Source organism: Cydia splendana, chromosome 17, assembly GCF_910591565.1.
Source record: "Cydia splendana chromosome 17, ilCydSple1.2, whole genome shotgun sequence".
NCBI classification, from domain to species: Eukaryota; Metazoa; Arthropoda; class Insecta; order Lepidoptera; family Tortricidae; genus Cydia; species Cydia splendana.
This window is the reverse complement of record NC_085976.1, coordinates 7,345,525-7,361,804: the sequence shown is the minus strand read 5'-3', so window position 1 is coordinate 7,361,804 and position 16,280 is coordinate 7,345,525. Positions and strand designations below refer to the sequence as shown.

The 16,280-nt window shown below is 42.5% G+C and overlaps 1 protein-coding gene across 2 annotated transcripts; it reads left to right on the top strand.

Annotated features, from left to right (window-relative positions):
- The first annotated feature begins 2,430 nt into the window (after positions 1-2,430).
- On the top strand, positions 2,431-16,105 carry LOC134798663 (poly(U)-binding-splicing factor half pint-like). 2 transcript variants are annotated; one of them, XM_063771032.1, is made up of 12 exons: positions 2,435-2,559; positions 4,461-4,719; positions 6,341-6,397; positions 6,952-7,171; positions 9,655-9,775; positions 10,033-10,182; positions 10,803-10,946; positions 11,535-11,735; positions 12,075-12,350; positions 12,585-12,839; positions 13,767-13,887; positions 14,365-16,105. In XM_063771032.1, the coding sequence occupies exons 1-12, from the start codon at positions 2,551-2,553 to the stop codon at positions 14,472-14,474; spliced, it is 1,923 nt and encodes a 640-aa protein (XP_063627102.1). In that variant the 5' UTR covers positions 2,435-2,550; the 3' UTR covers positions 14,475-16,105. The 2 variants fall into 2 exon arrangements, with proteins under 2 accessions (XP_063627101.1, XP_063627102.1); XM_063771031.1 differs by lacking the exons at positions 13,767-13,887; positions 14,365-16,105 and having other exon boundaries at positions 2,431-2,559; positions 6,341-6,412; positions 12,585-12,972.
- The last annotated feature ends 175 nt before the right edge of the window (positions 16,106-16,280 follow it).

Genomic DNA, 16,280 nt, shown 5'->3' with positions numbered 1-16,280 from the left:
GTATGATATGTAAAAAAAAATATTACATGTGAAATGTAACACTTTCTTTTTGTAAATTTGATGTCCCCGACCACTTTTTATAACAAAAAACCGAGCAAACAGGCATTTTTGTGCAGCAGTGTTCACGCGCGCGTCTGGACTCGGTCTAGTGAAAAGTCCAAGTGCAACTAGTTTTATTACCCGCGCTAGATTAGATTGACGCGCTAATCTTGTACCTCGGCAGAGGGGAAATAGTGCGAATGCCGCCTCCCTTCCGTGTTCCTCGAAGAATCATAGTGTCGCATTGCCTATGTTTTGTCCCTCACGGAGGCACGCGTATACCACTTCTATAGGATCCTACCTTCTAGAATATGAACAAAATGGATACCTCAACTTCGTTTTAACCGCCTTCAAAAGAAAACAACGGGTTGCACTCCGGGAGTGCCGGCAGAAGTGAAAACTCAACGACATTGTAACTCAAAATATTAATAACATATAGTGCAAAATGTCTGCAGCATTATATGTGTAATTGATGTTAACGCCATCTAGGGTTGTATCGTCGCATTACTTGAAACACCTAAGCACATCACAGTAAGTACTACTGGTACTACAGTTAGGTATACCAGTTTGAGGGAATCTCAATAGATGGCATTTAAATAAATAAAACAACGGGTTGCACTCCAGGAGTGCCGGCAGAAGTGAAAACTCAACGATATTGTAACTCAAAATATTAATAACAGGGCCATATAGTGCAAAATGTCTGCAGCACTATGTATGATTGAGGTTAACGCCATCTAGCGTTGTATCGTCGCATTACTTGAAACCCCTAAGCACATCACTGTGCTGTGAGTATTAATACCAGTTTGAGGGAAACTCACTACAGGCATTTAAATCAAAAAACAATGACATTGTCCGTCACACATAACATAACGTCACGCAAGCGCCCTGCGCCGCCTACATGAAACAGCAGGCTCAGGCATACATTTTCGCCGTGCGGTAGAAAGAGAGGAGAGACGCCTTACGCGTTACGCCTTACGCTGTCTCGAGTTTATAATCTTTTCCTCACCTCAAAAAGTGCACAGCGCCGCTATAAAGAAGTTTTCACTTCAAAAAACAATGACATTGTCCGTCACACATCACGCAAGCGCACTGCGCCGCCTACATGAAACGGCAGGCTCAGGCATACATTTTCGCCGCGCGGTAGAAAGAGAGGAGAGACGCGTTACGCCTTACGCTGTCTCGAGTTTATCATTTTTTCCCATAGAGGTACAATAATATAGAGATGAAACGGGGGGAGGGGCCAAACGACCGAACGAGATGCACTTATGGAACTTTCAGTAGGAGTAGCAGAGAAGGCGGTATTATTGCTTGTCCTTGTCACAGTTTCACTTTTTGTATGTTCCCCATCTTTTTATTAGTATGGAGAATGGTGGGCAACAAATGAATTCGACCAATCACAGTGTCGCATTCGCGTATGTTTTGTCCCTCACGGAGGCACGCGTATACCACTTCTAGACCATCCTACCTTCTATGTTTTTTCCCCACCACAAAAAGTGCACAGCGCCGCTAAAGAAGTTTTCACTTCAAAAAGGAGGTTCTCTGTTTGACCCCTTAGAGGATATAACCAAGTTAATTACTCCGAGTTTGACCCGTATGTTTGTATGTATGTTTTTTTCCTTTTGCTTCTATCAATAGAATCATATAGAGTGTACAAGGTACAATAGTATAGAGATGAAAATGATAGAGCCGGGAGATGACCGAACGAGATGCTCTTATGGAACTAGCAGTAGGAGTAGCAGAGAAAGCGTTATTATTGATAGTCTCACATTTTTTTAATTTCTTACTGTAAAGTGTAAAGCCCCCTCCAGACTATGCGCGTGAAGCGCAGGCGAAGCCGCGAACGCGAGTGTGGAGTCGATTTCGCTGTCTGCGAAAATCGACTCCACACTCGCGTTCGCGGCTTCGCCTGCGATTCACGCGCATAGTCTGGAGGGGGCTTAAAGTGTAAAGCGCGAAAGCGATATCTCTTTCTCCCTCTTACTTATGGGTGCGTCCCACAATGACCTTGGTGCGGTGCGATAGTGTGTTAGCTACTTTAAAACGTGTTTATAATTTTGTCTGTGCTCGAGTTTAGCACATCTATTGAAAATTTACTAGATCTATGAATAGAATGCATTTTTTTTATAATTTCGTTTTGGCAATTTGCAGATTTAAACGGACAGACGGAGCACGTCGCAGCGTTATGTTAGAGCGAGAAAGAGATATTTTCACCGCACCGAGGCCGTGGTGCGGCGAGGTAGTCTGTTATGGCTTTTATAAATCCATTTTTGCACTGGTGTGTACGCACCATTATTTAATCCGTTCATTAGTGAATAGCACTGTACAGAAAAGGCGTCGTGATTGGTTGTTGACTGATGACGGCCAGTCGGCCATCTTATTTTAGTGTCGTGTTGTGACGGTGTTCACGGTAATACACATTTTTATTACATAGTTGTGATCTAAGTGGCATCGAATGCTAGATAAATTACAATATAATTATTACTTTCGCACCGCCTGATTAATAAGACAACCATGGAACTGGTAAGCTAAAACAGATTTAATATATTGACACGAACTGTCATGAAACCTAACCTAGTTCTTTTCTTTTATATCATTGCTCTTTTGCTTGATCTTTTATTTAAGTATACCTTTGTGGCTGTATCTCAGTCATTTAATTTTTCCAACAAATACGACACATTGTACCTACATCTAATCCGTAACTATGTAACTTGACTACAGTTTGTTTAGCGTGGTTCCCATAAATTTGTCGTAGCGGGTTTTTGTATATCAGTTTATCGCTATACACCTTTTATTTACGTACGTTAGACTGTTTCTCATAGCAAGTAGATATCATTGTTGTTACTTATCTCTTCCTTAGTGTGCCGCTGTGTATGTATTTGTACGTTATTTTGGGTTGGATCTTAAAATAAGTCGCCTTATTTGAGGATAACTGACGCTGTGAGGGGTTGTTTTAAATTGATTTAAAGCAATTTTAGCTGCCGCAAATAAGTTTTTTTTTGGGTGATCATTGAATATTAAGACTGTCTAGAACGCAAAATTACTAGTGTAATATTTTGCCTATAAGTATATCCCTTATAGTCTACATCGCGAACGGTCTAGAACGCAAAATTACCACTTTTTTATATCACTAGGGTAGGTTAGGTTCGTTAGTTATCTTCAAATGGCCGAAGGCCAAACAGCACAGAATAGGAGCCTCCGTCGACATCGCTAACATAAAGATAAAACGGCGAAAATGTTTTTTTTTTTGGTGAGGCATTTTGCGTTCTAGACCATCTGCGAATAACCCAATCTTTCATAACCTCAAATTATAACTATGAAATTATGAATAATTCAGAAACCAAGCATTTCCGCGGGGGGGGGGGGGGAAGTTGGAGGGGGGGGGGGGTTCCCCTCCCACCTCCCACCCCCCCTCCTTCCCACCTTTCTATTAAGGCAACTTATTTTAAGATTTTTACTGTTATTTTTCTTATTCCTCTAATTTCTTTCTCACACCAAGAGATCTCTTACAGCAATAAGGGTGGTATTCCACCTGTCCAATTTGTATTTGTATTTCTTTGTCCAATGTGTATTTGCGTCTCACATTTTGCTTAATGAGGAAGTGAGACCCAATGCATATTGGACCAAGAAAAAGGACAGGTGGAATACCACCCTAAGCAGCAGATTATTTAAATTGTAAATATGTTTGAGTCATTTTCTTTTGTGTTGCAATAATAGTTATTTGTTTAACAAGGAGGCAAAGTTTTTGTTTAATCGCTGGTATATTGATTCCCGAGCAAAATTGCGGAATGAGTGTAGCAAGTTAAACAAAGTTTGTGACCGAGTGAAACACAACTTTTTTCACAACACCATTGTCAGGAAAATACTAATCAAACATTATTAAATATTTATTATTCTAAATCATTATATAAGAAAAGTTGATTCTACAAGCCAACATTAGACTACGTAACCAAGATATTCTTTTTTTATGGTACCCTACCTACCATTTCTATCAGGGCTTCTATCTTTCTTATGCTTTAAGCCCATATACCCATATCTGTTGGGGGAGGAATCTGGGTTCTTTATTTGGGGGTCTCCAAACCGCGGCCCGTGACATGTTACAATCTGTCCCCCGCCCACCGTCTGGCCCGCGAGAGCCAGGCTCCAGGGATTCAGCATTCATTGAGAGGAACTGTTCCTAATAGCAGCAACCAGACACCATCTCCCGGCGCAAAAACCGATGGTGGCCCGCGCGAAAGTTTCTGAGGTGCAATATGCCCCTAAGCTAAAAAAGTTTGGGGACCCCTGATTTAAACCTATGAAGGACCATCTGTGGTGTAAAATTTGTAAAACTCATGCTAAAATAAAAAATGGTTCATAACTGCATGAAGTGGTGGTTTGTTTCTCATGCTTTTGAGATCTCTTTACATGTAGAAATTGTGTAGTTGCAGGGTGGTGACACAAGTGCTATGCAGATGGCTGGCATGCATGGAATGCCGGGCATGCCCATGATGGGTATGCCAGGAATGAGCGGTATGCCAGGAATGAGCAGTATGCCAGGCATGCAGCATCCCGGCATGATGCATCCAAACATGCCCATGGGCAACATCGGTATGCCTGGCATTGCCATGCCAACCATGCCGCCGGGTATGCCGCCCGCACCGTTGCCGGGCGCGCCGCCGCTGCCCGCCGCGCCGCCGCCAGGTAAGTACCCAGTGACCTTGCTCGGTATGAGCGGCCCAAGTGTAAGGCGCATCTAACGCCGCGTGCCTGTGCTCGCTGTTGCAGGCGCTGTCGCCGCCGCCGCCGCCCGCCGCCGTCTACTCGTCTCGTTGTGTTCGCCATGAGAAACATCTCCTCAGTGATCAGTGTTTCTGCTTTCTGTTTCAGACTAGATATTAAGTTAGGTTTTTGCGTTACGCTTCGAGCAACGCCGCCCGCCGCCGCCGCCTGCTGCATCACAATGTACCTACCTTCCCTACTCGGCCGAGCGAGCGTGCTAGGGCGCCGCCTGGCCGGCGAACCTTTTTCTCTCCGCAGACTGCGGTCTCACGGGGTCTCCCGATGACTGAATGTAGGGATGTAACGATTCTAATAAAACTGGCATTGCGTAGTATATACCTACCAATGGCACACTCGAGGGTCAGAACCGCCAACACGACACTTACATTTTTTGATTTATTTTCAGTTTTTATTAGCATTAGGGAAATGAATCATTTAAAAAAGTAGAAGAGATATCGTAAAAGGCGATTAACCAAAACCACAAACCGGTTATTTGTATGAAGGATATACCGGTTTCCGACGTCTAGCCACACTGATAACAGTGATAACTTTCGATAAGTTTTTCAATTTTCTATCCGTCGAAAAATAGTTTTTATTATTTTATCGTGAACGAACACACACCACAATACAACACTAGGTACCTGAAATAGCCTGTTTCTTAAACAAAAACAATTACAAAATTACTTGGTCATAGTACCTACGTCTCTCTATTGTGTTTATTCACATTTATGGAAAAAATAAATACTTAAGTATGAAACATGCTTTGAAATACCAAACTACTTACTAGGTTTTCACACATCAATTTCATCACCGCATAGCATTTTTTATCGTTGCATCCTTCTATGAAAGGTTAAAAAGCGTGATAGCGTCAGACCGAGAAAAGATTGCAGCGATTTCGATAGCCCACGCAGTGCAAGTGTCATTTTAAACGTCAAACTTCAATGAAATTATGACGTGTAAATAACACTTGCTGCGTGGGCTATCAAAATCGCTGCAGACTTTTCTTGGTCTAACTCTAGGCACGAAAGGAAGATATCGTCAGGTGACAAGCAAAACTCACTAATTACTAAAAAATAATTAAACAAAAATCAACCTTATTTGAGTACTAACATGGCTCATTATGGCTATGACCTTGCGGTAGTAATTAGTGAGTTTTGCTTGTCACCTTTCGATATGGAGTATGATAGAGAAAGTTTCACTAGCCCGATTGGGTTCCTAAGCCGGCCAGGACGCGCGGGTTGACAGTAGAAGTGTGCTTGTTGCGTGCATTAATACATAGCCCGCGGGGGCCGCGCCACCACACCGGACCACTGGGTATCTGACGAAAGATAAAACATCCCTTATTTCACAAACGACTAATGACAATCTCAGATTTCAATCAGTCCTCAAGTACCATAGCTTTTAATAATCCTAAAAATGTCTATTGTTAGGTGATAATAGTCGTTGGTGACATAGAGGGACCACTTTGAATCCCAGATCCGGTGTGGTGGTGTGGCCCGCGGGGCGAGGCGCGAACTCTCGACTAACCTAACTCCTGTTGCAGGCGGGGACTTCAATGCACCTATCTACGATTTGCAGCAGATGGGCGATGTCTACACTGGTAAGAATTTTCTGGGTAAGAAATTGTCGTTATTCTTGTTACTTATATTATATTATTAACTAGGTATTTCTAAGTAAACAAAAAACAAAATTTGAATCGGGGCACAAAAGCGGTGGGAAAGAGGAGAAAAATAACTAGTAACATTTTCCTGGGTAGTAATGCCAAAAAAGCATTTAAATTAACCAAATAAATGGCCCAGCTGCTAAAAACGTTGGTGGAACAACATTTCTTATAACAAACAGTGCTGTCTCCGTCTCCTTGCTGACGAAATAGTAAAACAACATGAAATAGTTGATTCACTCATTTGTATAAGTTATATTTATACCAATTACTTGCTCTTGTCGGACATAACTACATTCTTGAGTTATTTTTTATGATGTGTAAATCTTTTGTAGTGTAATTTTTCTTGAATTGAAATGATTAAGATTGGGAGTGAGTTGTAACATATTAAGTTTAACCCTGCTTGGTAGTGACGACTCTACATTATATCCCATAAGACCGCCATATTTGATGTAGCACTGGGCATAAAAACAGTATGGTCTTCTTTTAAACAGGTCCTGGCGCCAAATGCTCAACGCTCCCAGCGGTCCTCGGCGGTTCGCTGCCGCGGCTCTCTAGCGAGCAGGCGGACGCGGTTGCCCGCGCCAAGAAGTACGCCATGGAGCAGAGCATCAAGATGGTCCTGATGAAGCAGACGCTGGCACATCAGCAGCAACAGATGGCCTCCCAGAGGACGCAAGTGCAACGGCAACAGGCGCTGGCCCTCATGTGCAGGTACGACAATACTCATACACTTCAGATTTTAACCGGTTTTTACTAGGAACTATTACTACGCTGGAAAAACCGGTTTTACACACTGTGCATTCAAGTGTAGAAGGTATTGAGACTAACGCTTATTAATATGCTATGGAGAAGCATCGATATGGTCGTTATGAAGAAGACAGTCGCACATTAACACATTCGAAACCGCGTACCCGACTCTCGGGCACTCGTAAACTTTACTCAGATGCCGGCATACCCGCTAGTCGGGCAAGAGCTATAAACCTACACGCGACGCCGAAGTGCCCGACAGGCAAGCATTGCATCTTCACTACCTCAGGGCTGCCACTGGCACTAACAGAAAAAATTGTAAGTCTTCTGATTATTATGTGGTCGAAAAGTTGGTACTTACAGTTGATTATTATATTTTATTACTTCACTTTGTATTTTTATTTACTTTACCTAATGTGATTACAAAATAAAAATTCTTATTAGTTGGTTACGTGAAATTGCATACACGGGTATGTATCAATAGGAGTTAGAATTTTCGTAAATCGTACAACCTAATTTGTGTTTACGAATATTTAGTAAGTATAGGTATACATCTATTTCATGAGTACTCATAGGATGATTTTTGTGAAACAAAATTCGGAGAAAAATAAACCAAGAAATTCAACTAAGTACCTAACAACATTCTAACTTCTAAGCGGCAGTTCTCAGAAAAAGACAATAGGTCAGTCATCATAAAACAGCACTGCACTGCAACTGAATGGAAGCAAAACGTAACAAGTAGCTTTGAATAGTTACGATAATTAGTACGTTCGTACACATACAATAAAGTCGCAACTTCTTTGACAAAAGAATGTAGTTACTGTGATCATACACTTAACCCTGGAGATGTTGTTTACCATCCCTTATCTATTTGAAGTTTGCGACCCGGGTTTTTTTTTCAACCCGGTCTCGGTGTAAAATTGCAATCGGAGCCATTCCGTAATGGTTTGTGATGTGCTTCGGACGTTGTTGTGTTGTGTTAATTTTCATTTTGACGACTCGGCTTGTTTTTTGGACAACTGTGATTTCTGCTTTCTTACTGGACTTTGTGGTTTAGCCTGTCGATGATTTGGCTTTGTGTGATTTTATTCATTTCCTACTGCCCCACTGAATGCATTGTGATAATTGATAAAACGGGGAGCCTAAACAGATGAGACAGCAGATTTAATTTTATCCACGTACTTATATGAAAGTTACTTGGCACAGCCCTGAGCGTCCGCCGCTTGCCCGACTAGCGGGTTCGCGGCGTGCGGCATTGAGTTGCACGTCGTTGCCCGACTAGCGAGTACTGTCGGTTTCTGGGGTATTGTTTGAAATTTTGCCTGATTGCGAAAGTGTTAACAGATGATGGAGGTGCAAGATCCACAAACCATAGGCTTGAATAAAAAAAAATGAAAAATTAACTTTAAATTAATAACCAGAAATAAAATATTTAACAACTGAATTTAATAATATTGACGGACTCAGGACATTTTTGGAGTTCCATGCCCAAAGAGCCCTTATGCTCCATGTACATAAGGACCCTTCTCTATGGAAAGCCACATTTAAGCTTTCAACCAAACAAAAACTGAAACCGGTTATTAAAGAAGTTCGCAGTTGACAAAAGACAGTAAATTAAAAACAAGTTCCTTTTTGAATGTTAATTAGTAATAATTGTAATAAATATAATTATGGCAATGATGAGAGCGATACCGGTAGGCTCCCGCTTCGCGCTGGTCGAACCTGTGACCCGTAAAGCTGAAAAGATCTGAGCCAATGCCCACGACTCCCAGGAGTACGATTTAAGAGGAATTTCCTCCCGCGGACGCTGCGGCTGTGGAATGAGCTCCCTTCCGAGGTTTTCCCGAGGGTCTACAGTATGGGGTTCTTCAAAAAAGGAGTGTACAGGTTTTTAAAAGGTCGGCAACGCGCATGTAACACCTCTGGAGTAGCAGGCGTCCATAGGCTACGGTGACTGCTTACTAGGGAATGCAAATCGGTTATTTTTTGTATGGAAATATTCGGTTTTTAACCGAAACCGCGGTTATTTCCATACAAAAAATAACCGATTTGCATTCCTTACTGCTTACCATCAGGCGGGCCGTATGCTTGTTTGCCACCGATGTGGTATAAAAAAAAAGAGTACATTCAAATATTTTACATAGGTCTGAGCAACTTTTATTATGGGACCAACTCCGAAATCGCGAAAGTAAAGTGTGTTTCATATATTTTGGCTGATCATGATCGAATATCAATGTTTTCTACGGAAAAGCCAATTTTTTTTCGTGATTCGGTACCGGTTCTCTGCTCAAATATATCTGGACTGGTCAATCTGATTAATTGATGCAATATTTGCAATCTTTTATGTGTTTTTCTCTCAATCAGAACTCGTCGTAAATAAAATAGACTAATTACAAAAGTAACTAAAAATAGAGTTAATTAACCGGTTTTAAACGGTTTTGTTGCAGAGTATACGTTGGCTCCATCTCGTTCGAGCTAAAGGAAGACACGATCCGGCAGGCGTTTTTGCCGTTCGGTCCGATCAAGAGTATCAACATGTCGTGGGATCCCGTCACACAAAAACACAAGGTAATATAATTTATTTAAAGATTCTGCTCACAGGCCTTCCCCTTTTCAAGCTTAAATTTAGTTCAACCAGTCAGTTTTCTGTAACTGTAATCAAATCTTGCAAGTTAATCCTCCTTCTCGATATCTGATTGTTCGAGCCTGTTCACGCACTTTAGAATCATTTTTGTAAATTAGAAGTCCGAAGCTTAGCAATAAAATAAAATTAAAGATGGCATCTATTTTTATTTGAAATTTTTAACAAAAAATATTTTCACAAGGGCTTCGCATTCGTCGAATACGAGATACCAGAAGCGGCGCAGCTCAGCTTGGAGCAGATGAACGGCGTGATGCTGGGCGGGCGGAACATCAAGGTCGTGGGGCGGCCCAGCAACATGCCGCAGGCTCAGGCTGTCATAGACGAGATACAGGTGGGTTCAGCAACATATGCCTACAGAGTTTTTTAGTGGGAATGTGGAGAAAACGAAACTTCAATGTGATAAAAAGTCGATCCACCTACAAGAAGGTATTTTTGTAGGAGTTTTAGGGGCAACTCATATTTTACTAAAAAAACCCAAAAATTAATTGTGGCGTTCCAGTTTAGGCAAAGGGTCCTTTTGCTCCATATGCATAAGGACTAAGGACCTTTCTCCGATGGAGAGCCACAATTAGAGATAATAGTTTCTATTATGGCAGTTTTCTTATATATTCTACAGATTGCATCGACCCTATCTATTTACCAACCATACCATACCATACCAACATTACCAACAACCCACTAAAGGACTGAATTCGGATTAGAAATTTCACTATTCACATACCACTTTAGAATTAATTTCAACACTTGTGAGTTTACGAAAATATTCCTATTTACAAACAGATTTTTTGTTTATTTTCTTCTTCATTCATTTCTTCACGGCATTTATGTTTGGAATGTTTTGCGTTTGGAATCATTCCAAACACAAATTCTACACATTGGTTCGATACAAATACATAATTCTTTCCACGAAAGAGAAATGGCTATAAAATGATAATCCCCATGTGATCGCAGGAGGAAGCGAAGCAGTACAACCGTATCTACGTAGCGTCAGTTCATCCGGAGCTTAGTGAAGACGACATCAAGAATGTGTTCGAGGCGTTTGGGCCCGTCACGTACTGCAGGCTGGCGCACGGTGCGCAGGCAACGAGGCATAAGGTTAGCATTTTATTATGCACTGGTAAGAGAGACCACGCACTACCGTCTTTTGAGCGTCGGCCCTGTGGAAAATGGTGTCTCTTCGCAGTTGCGTCAATGTTGCGTCGAGCAGCAGCCATATATAATTGATTAGACGCCGACGCTCTTAGAGTTTCTTACACGAAGATGAAATTAATCGTTCAGAAATAATATCATGTTCTTGTTATAATCGTTATTGGCTTACTTTTCGTATGTGTGTCGTATGTGGCTATTAAAATATAGATCAAACAAGTCGTTCTGAAAAAACTAAATAGCCGGTTGAAAGACGTGGTCAGAAACAAACAGTCGATTGGTTAACCGGTTTATTATAATAAACCGGTTTTTCAATTAACCTGTTAATACATTTTCAAACGTGACCCAAAACTACATCATTATTATTGGATGATCAGGATCACTGTAACATTGATTTCATTTATCTGTATACATACATGTGTAGGTAACTTTTGCCAAATAACACATTGTTATTTTTATTAGCTTACCTATTCGTATTAAGCGTGCTAACCGCTTAAAAATCTGAAGAACTAAAACAGCTAAAACTTACTTTCCTAGGGCTACGGGTTCCTAGAATACGCAACATTAAACGCCGCGCTAGAAGCCATCGCGTCGATGAACCTGTTCGACTTGGGCGGGCAGTACTTACGCGTGGGCCGCGCCATCACGCCGCCGCACGCGCTCTCCGGCCCGCCGCCGCCGCAGGCCATGCCCACCGCGGCCGCTGTTGCTGCTGCCGCCGCTACGGCCAAGATACAGGTATTGTACCGGTCTCGTTACTCTTTCATAGTATATCCAAAAAATGGATGCACCCCTTCATCATCGCGTTGTCTGGGCGTAAAGCTTTACATCCTCTCGTATAACCTATTCGTTGAGTTATCGACTTATTCAAATAGATATTAGTGACGCCCAAAGTGGCCAATACTCGTATATCGTAACACGGCTTTATTTGATGCTAGGCGACTGAAAAACGTCGACGAAATGTAATTTGCACTGATATCCCGAGAAACTCGTATGGCGAATAGTTTGTACATATATCATATTTTGCCAACTGTACGAAAAAACAAATATGTAACTAACTTATTTTTGAATGCGCAGGCGATGGACGCCGTAGCCAGCAACGCCGTAGCATTAGGTCTCACGAAGCTGAACGCCCTCGGCGTGCCCCCGGCCGCCGCACTCCCCACCCTCGCGGCGGCCCTGCCCGGCGCGCTGCCCGCCAACCTGCCCGTCACGCTACCCGCGGCGCTGCCGGCCGCGCTGCCCGGCGCGCTGCCCGTGACGCTCCCGGCCGCGCTCCCCGCCGCGCTGCCGCCGCCCGGCGTCGTCATCCCGCCGCCGCCCGTGTCCGCAAGACCGCAGCCGCCCCCACAGGTACGGTATACAATACCGTAAATAACTTTCTGCGATATCTGGGGGCACTGTCGTGCCGCCGCCTATACGAGACAAAGGGCAAAAGGCAGTGCCTATCTTTACTCAGTACATTTTCCTCGCCGGTCGCTGGCAGTGAATGTGATAATCGGTATAAGAATTGAACCTACTGATGATTAGAAAAATCACGTCTGGTCTTATTTTGCCATGAGTTCTGATCGGTGTATCATTTTCCAGACCCAACCGCCACCAGTATCAGCCGCGTCCGCAGCGGCGACAGGCGAAGCCGGCCTCCAAGCAGCCCTACAGAAGAAACTCCTAGACTCCTCCCCCGACACGCTGCAGCAGCAAGAATCCCTGTCCATCTCGGGGCAGTCGGCGCGGCACCTCGTCATGCAGCGGCTCATGCGGCGTCGCGTGTCGCGCACCGTGCTGCTCGCCAACATGGTGGCACCCGAGGAGGTCGACGAGGCGCTGCACCACGAGATACAGGTACAGTAGCCGGTCTACATGCCTCACAGAAACTCCTGTCCCGCGACACACTACAGCAGGAGCCGCTACATCTCGGGGCAGTCGGCGCGGCACCTCGTCATGCAGCGGCTCATGCGGCGTCGCGTGTCGCGCACCGTGCTGCTCGCCAACATGGTGGCACCCGAGGAGGTCGACGAGGCGCTGCACCACGAGATACAGGTACAGTAGCCGGTCTACATGCCCCACAGACACTCCTGTCCCGCGACACACTACAGCAAAAGCCGCTACATCTTGGGGCAGTCGGCGCGGCACCGCGTCATGCAGCGGCTCATGCGGCGCCGCGTGTCGCGCACCGTGCTGCTTGAACTTGCGATGGAATATGGACATGGAGAATTGTCGAGATTTTTATTCACTTCACTCGGTGACATTATCTGAAGTAACATACTCCAGGGAATGTAAAACCGGTTTTTAGTCCCCTATGTAACCGGTTTTGTTATAGCAAGTAACGAGTTCAATCATTTGGTAGGCTCGGAAACCGGTAAAATTTCCAATGCGTTATCATGTACTTGGCGCAAAACCTTTTAATTTCGGTTTCGCTCGAAAAACCGTTATTTTTAAACCGGTTTTTAGGAGAACATTTCCATGAAGTTCTTGTCAGCTTAACCGGTTTAGAGCAATAAAAACCGGTGTCTTCCTATGTCGGTGTCTATGTTTACGTGGCACACCACCAGGCCGGCAGGGCGTTTCGTCGCTCGTCAAATAAACCGGTTTATTTAGGTTCTAATAAAGTTCTTAAAACGTTCGCGTTCTCATGAAAGTTCGAGGGAAAACCGAAATATACCGGTATTTTATAAACCTGTTCCGAGCCTTGTTCGGTACGTTTCATAGATCGAGCTGTTTCGCATAGCAATTACTTATTCTACCTATATAGACCCATTTTGTGTACAGGAGGAATGCGGCAAATGGGGCGCGGTTGAACGGCTAGTAATCTACAACGAGCGGCAGAGCGAGGACGATGACCCCGCGCACGCACTAGTCAAGATTTTCGTGCAGTTCCAAAACCCTGAAGGTCAGTATCTCAGCCCTAACATACAGTTAGTAATTTGTTCAAAACTATTTTATGTACGTACGTATTAAAAAAAAAGTGATTTTACGAACAAAATTTTATATAATATTATAAACGGCGCATCGGACGCGTGTGTCTATGCACGTGCTAGTTGTAATGTATAGATCCTTAATCAATTTATTTAATTCAGACATAAATATCCATAAGATTGTTAGTATAATTATGAGAGACAGCTCACAGTGCACGTTCACGTCTACGCACACAGTCGGTGTGCTCTGGCCTTTACTCAGGACTTTTTGTGATTGAGCCATCCAAAGAAAATACGTTTTCTAATTGGATCATGGATCATTTTTATGCCCTAAGGGTGGTATTCCATCTGTCCAATCTGTGAGTCTCACTCTCTCATTAAGCAAAATATGAGAAGCTAGACACATTGGATAGGTGGAATACCACCCTTACCATGTATGTTGTACTGTACAGAGGCGGCAGCGGCGGCGGCGGCGCTGAACGGGCGCTACTTCGGCGGCCGCACCGTGCGCGCCGCGCTCTACGACCAGGAGCTCTTCGACCACGGCGACCTCTCCGGCTAGTGCCCACCCTGACCACTAGGTGGCACTATGTAAATACTCCTATTATAATCTAGGTTCAAAAAATAATCGAGACGGATGCTAATAACCCGAAAGACAAAAAATGCTCGGAGCATATTCGCTAAATAGCGCTGGCGGTGACAACGCTGTACTTCTGTGAAATACTTATGTATCAATATAACAGTCCACGCCGGCGTCATTGACGAGCTAATTCAATCGAGAATAGTTCTTCGTGACTGAAGCTTAAGGTATATGTTCGTTTGACGGAGTTAAAATGTTTAGAGGACAGTAAAACCGGAAATATGCGTCAAGAAACGCGGCCGCCACGGTGGCACTTTAAAATGTCCTAGTTTCAAAATAGCGGCACAAACCATTGACTACGAAATTATAAATAGAAAGTCTGTCTTCAACTCTTCATTTGTCAAAGGAACATTATACCCGAAGCGGTAGAGTCGGGCTAAACTAACTCTGCATGGGATTAGCAACGACAAAGTGTGTTATCGTTGATGTCAAATTTCCTTGAAAATATGACGTTTACAATGAATCCTTTGTTCTGATCAAGTCGATGCAGAGTTAGCTTAGCCGGAATCTAAGCTCCTGTAGTAAAGCGACTGGCATATCGTCAGGTGACAAGCAAAAGTCACTAATTACTAAAAAAAATTAAACAAAAATCGACCTACTTTCAGTACTAATATGGTTCACTATGGCTATGAACTTGTGGTGGTACTTAGCGAGTTTTGCTTGTCACCTGACGATATTTTATGGACCTATTATTATTGAAATGTTTTCATCGACGTTCCGTTTCACTTAATAAATTGCAAACGGACCGTCGCCAAAAAAAACACTTCATAAGCAGGCCACGAGTACTGCGATACTGGCTGTAAAATGTATTCGAATTTCGAATAGTAATGTTATGGAACGCGTAACACTTTGTTCCTTTTTCGTAACTATCGTGATCAATACGGTATAACTGGTATAAGCATAGAAAATTTGCTAGGCAATATTCAACTATAAATTATTATTTCAAAGACGTAGTTTTTCTAATATGGGCTGTATTTGCGGTCTTATTATTAAGATTAGGTAAACATAATTTTAACTGACAAACTTTATACTGTTAAAATTGTTTTTTAATGTAAATATTTAAGTTGACTAAGTATATGTATAAATTGTATTTCAGCTTCGTAAATTCAATTTAGGTGTTAAATCAAATGTTACGAAAACGGAACAACGAAATAAAACCATGTAAACGGGTAAAAAGTTAATGAAATTATCCATGGAATAGCGTCAATACTTTTATGTATTGAAAGTTGTATACAAATTTTTGACTTAAGTTTGATAAACTGTAAAATGTTACTTGGTAGTGTCAGAACGAATTAGTAGCAAAATGTCTAACAAGAAAAATAATAAGATTTTGTGGATATAGGTTTCGAGCATGACAGTATTGACAGTGACACAGTTGGACCCTTTTGGGACCCTAAAAATCAGTTAATGCTAAAAATAATTCTCTTGTTAGATATTCTTACACTAACGTACTTGACAAGCCTGAAGAATGGTGACGAAAAGATCTAAGTATAATAAAACTAGTTTTACGTATGATTATGATAATTGTTAATAAATTAAATTACTTGTAAGAACATTTTAGTTTACTTTTCGCACTGTCCAGTAGTCTTATCCCCCAAAAACCACCAAAATACCTAGTTTCACCGCCAGGTGGCTTTAAATAAATTTTTACAAGCTTTTATTTGATTAACACCAATTACTATGATCAACAATGTACAATGAAACTTGTTGATAATTCAAATAAAACAT

Coding starts and splice junctions, on each gene's coding strand:
- LOC134798663 (XM_063771032.1), top strand. Junction 12,351..12,584: donor GACCGCAGCCGCCCCCACAG/GTACGGTATACA, acceptor ATCATTTTCCAG/ACCCAACCGCCACCAGTATC. Junction 13,888..14,364: donor GCAGTTCCAAAACCCTGAAG/GTCAGTATCTCA, acceptor TGTACTGTACAG/AGGCGGCAGCGGCGGCGGCG.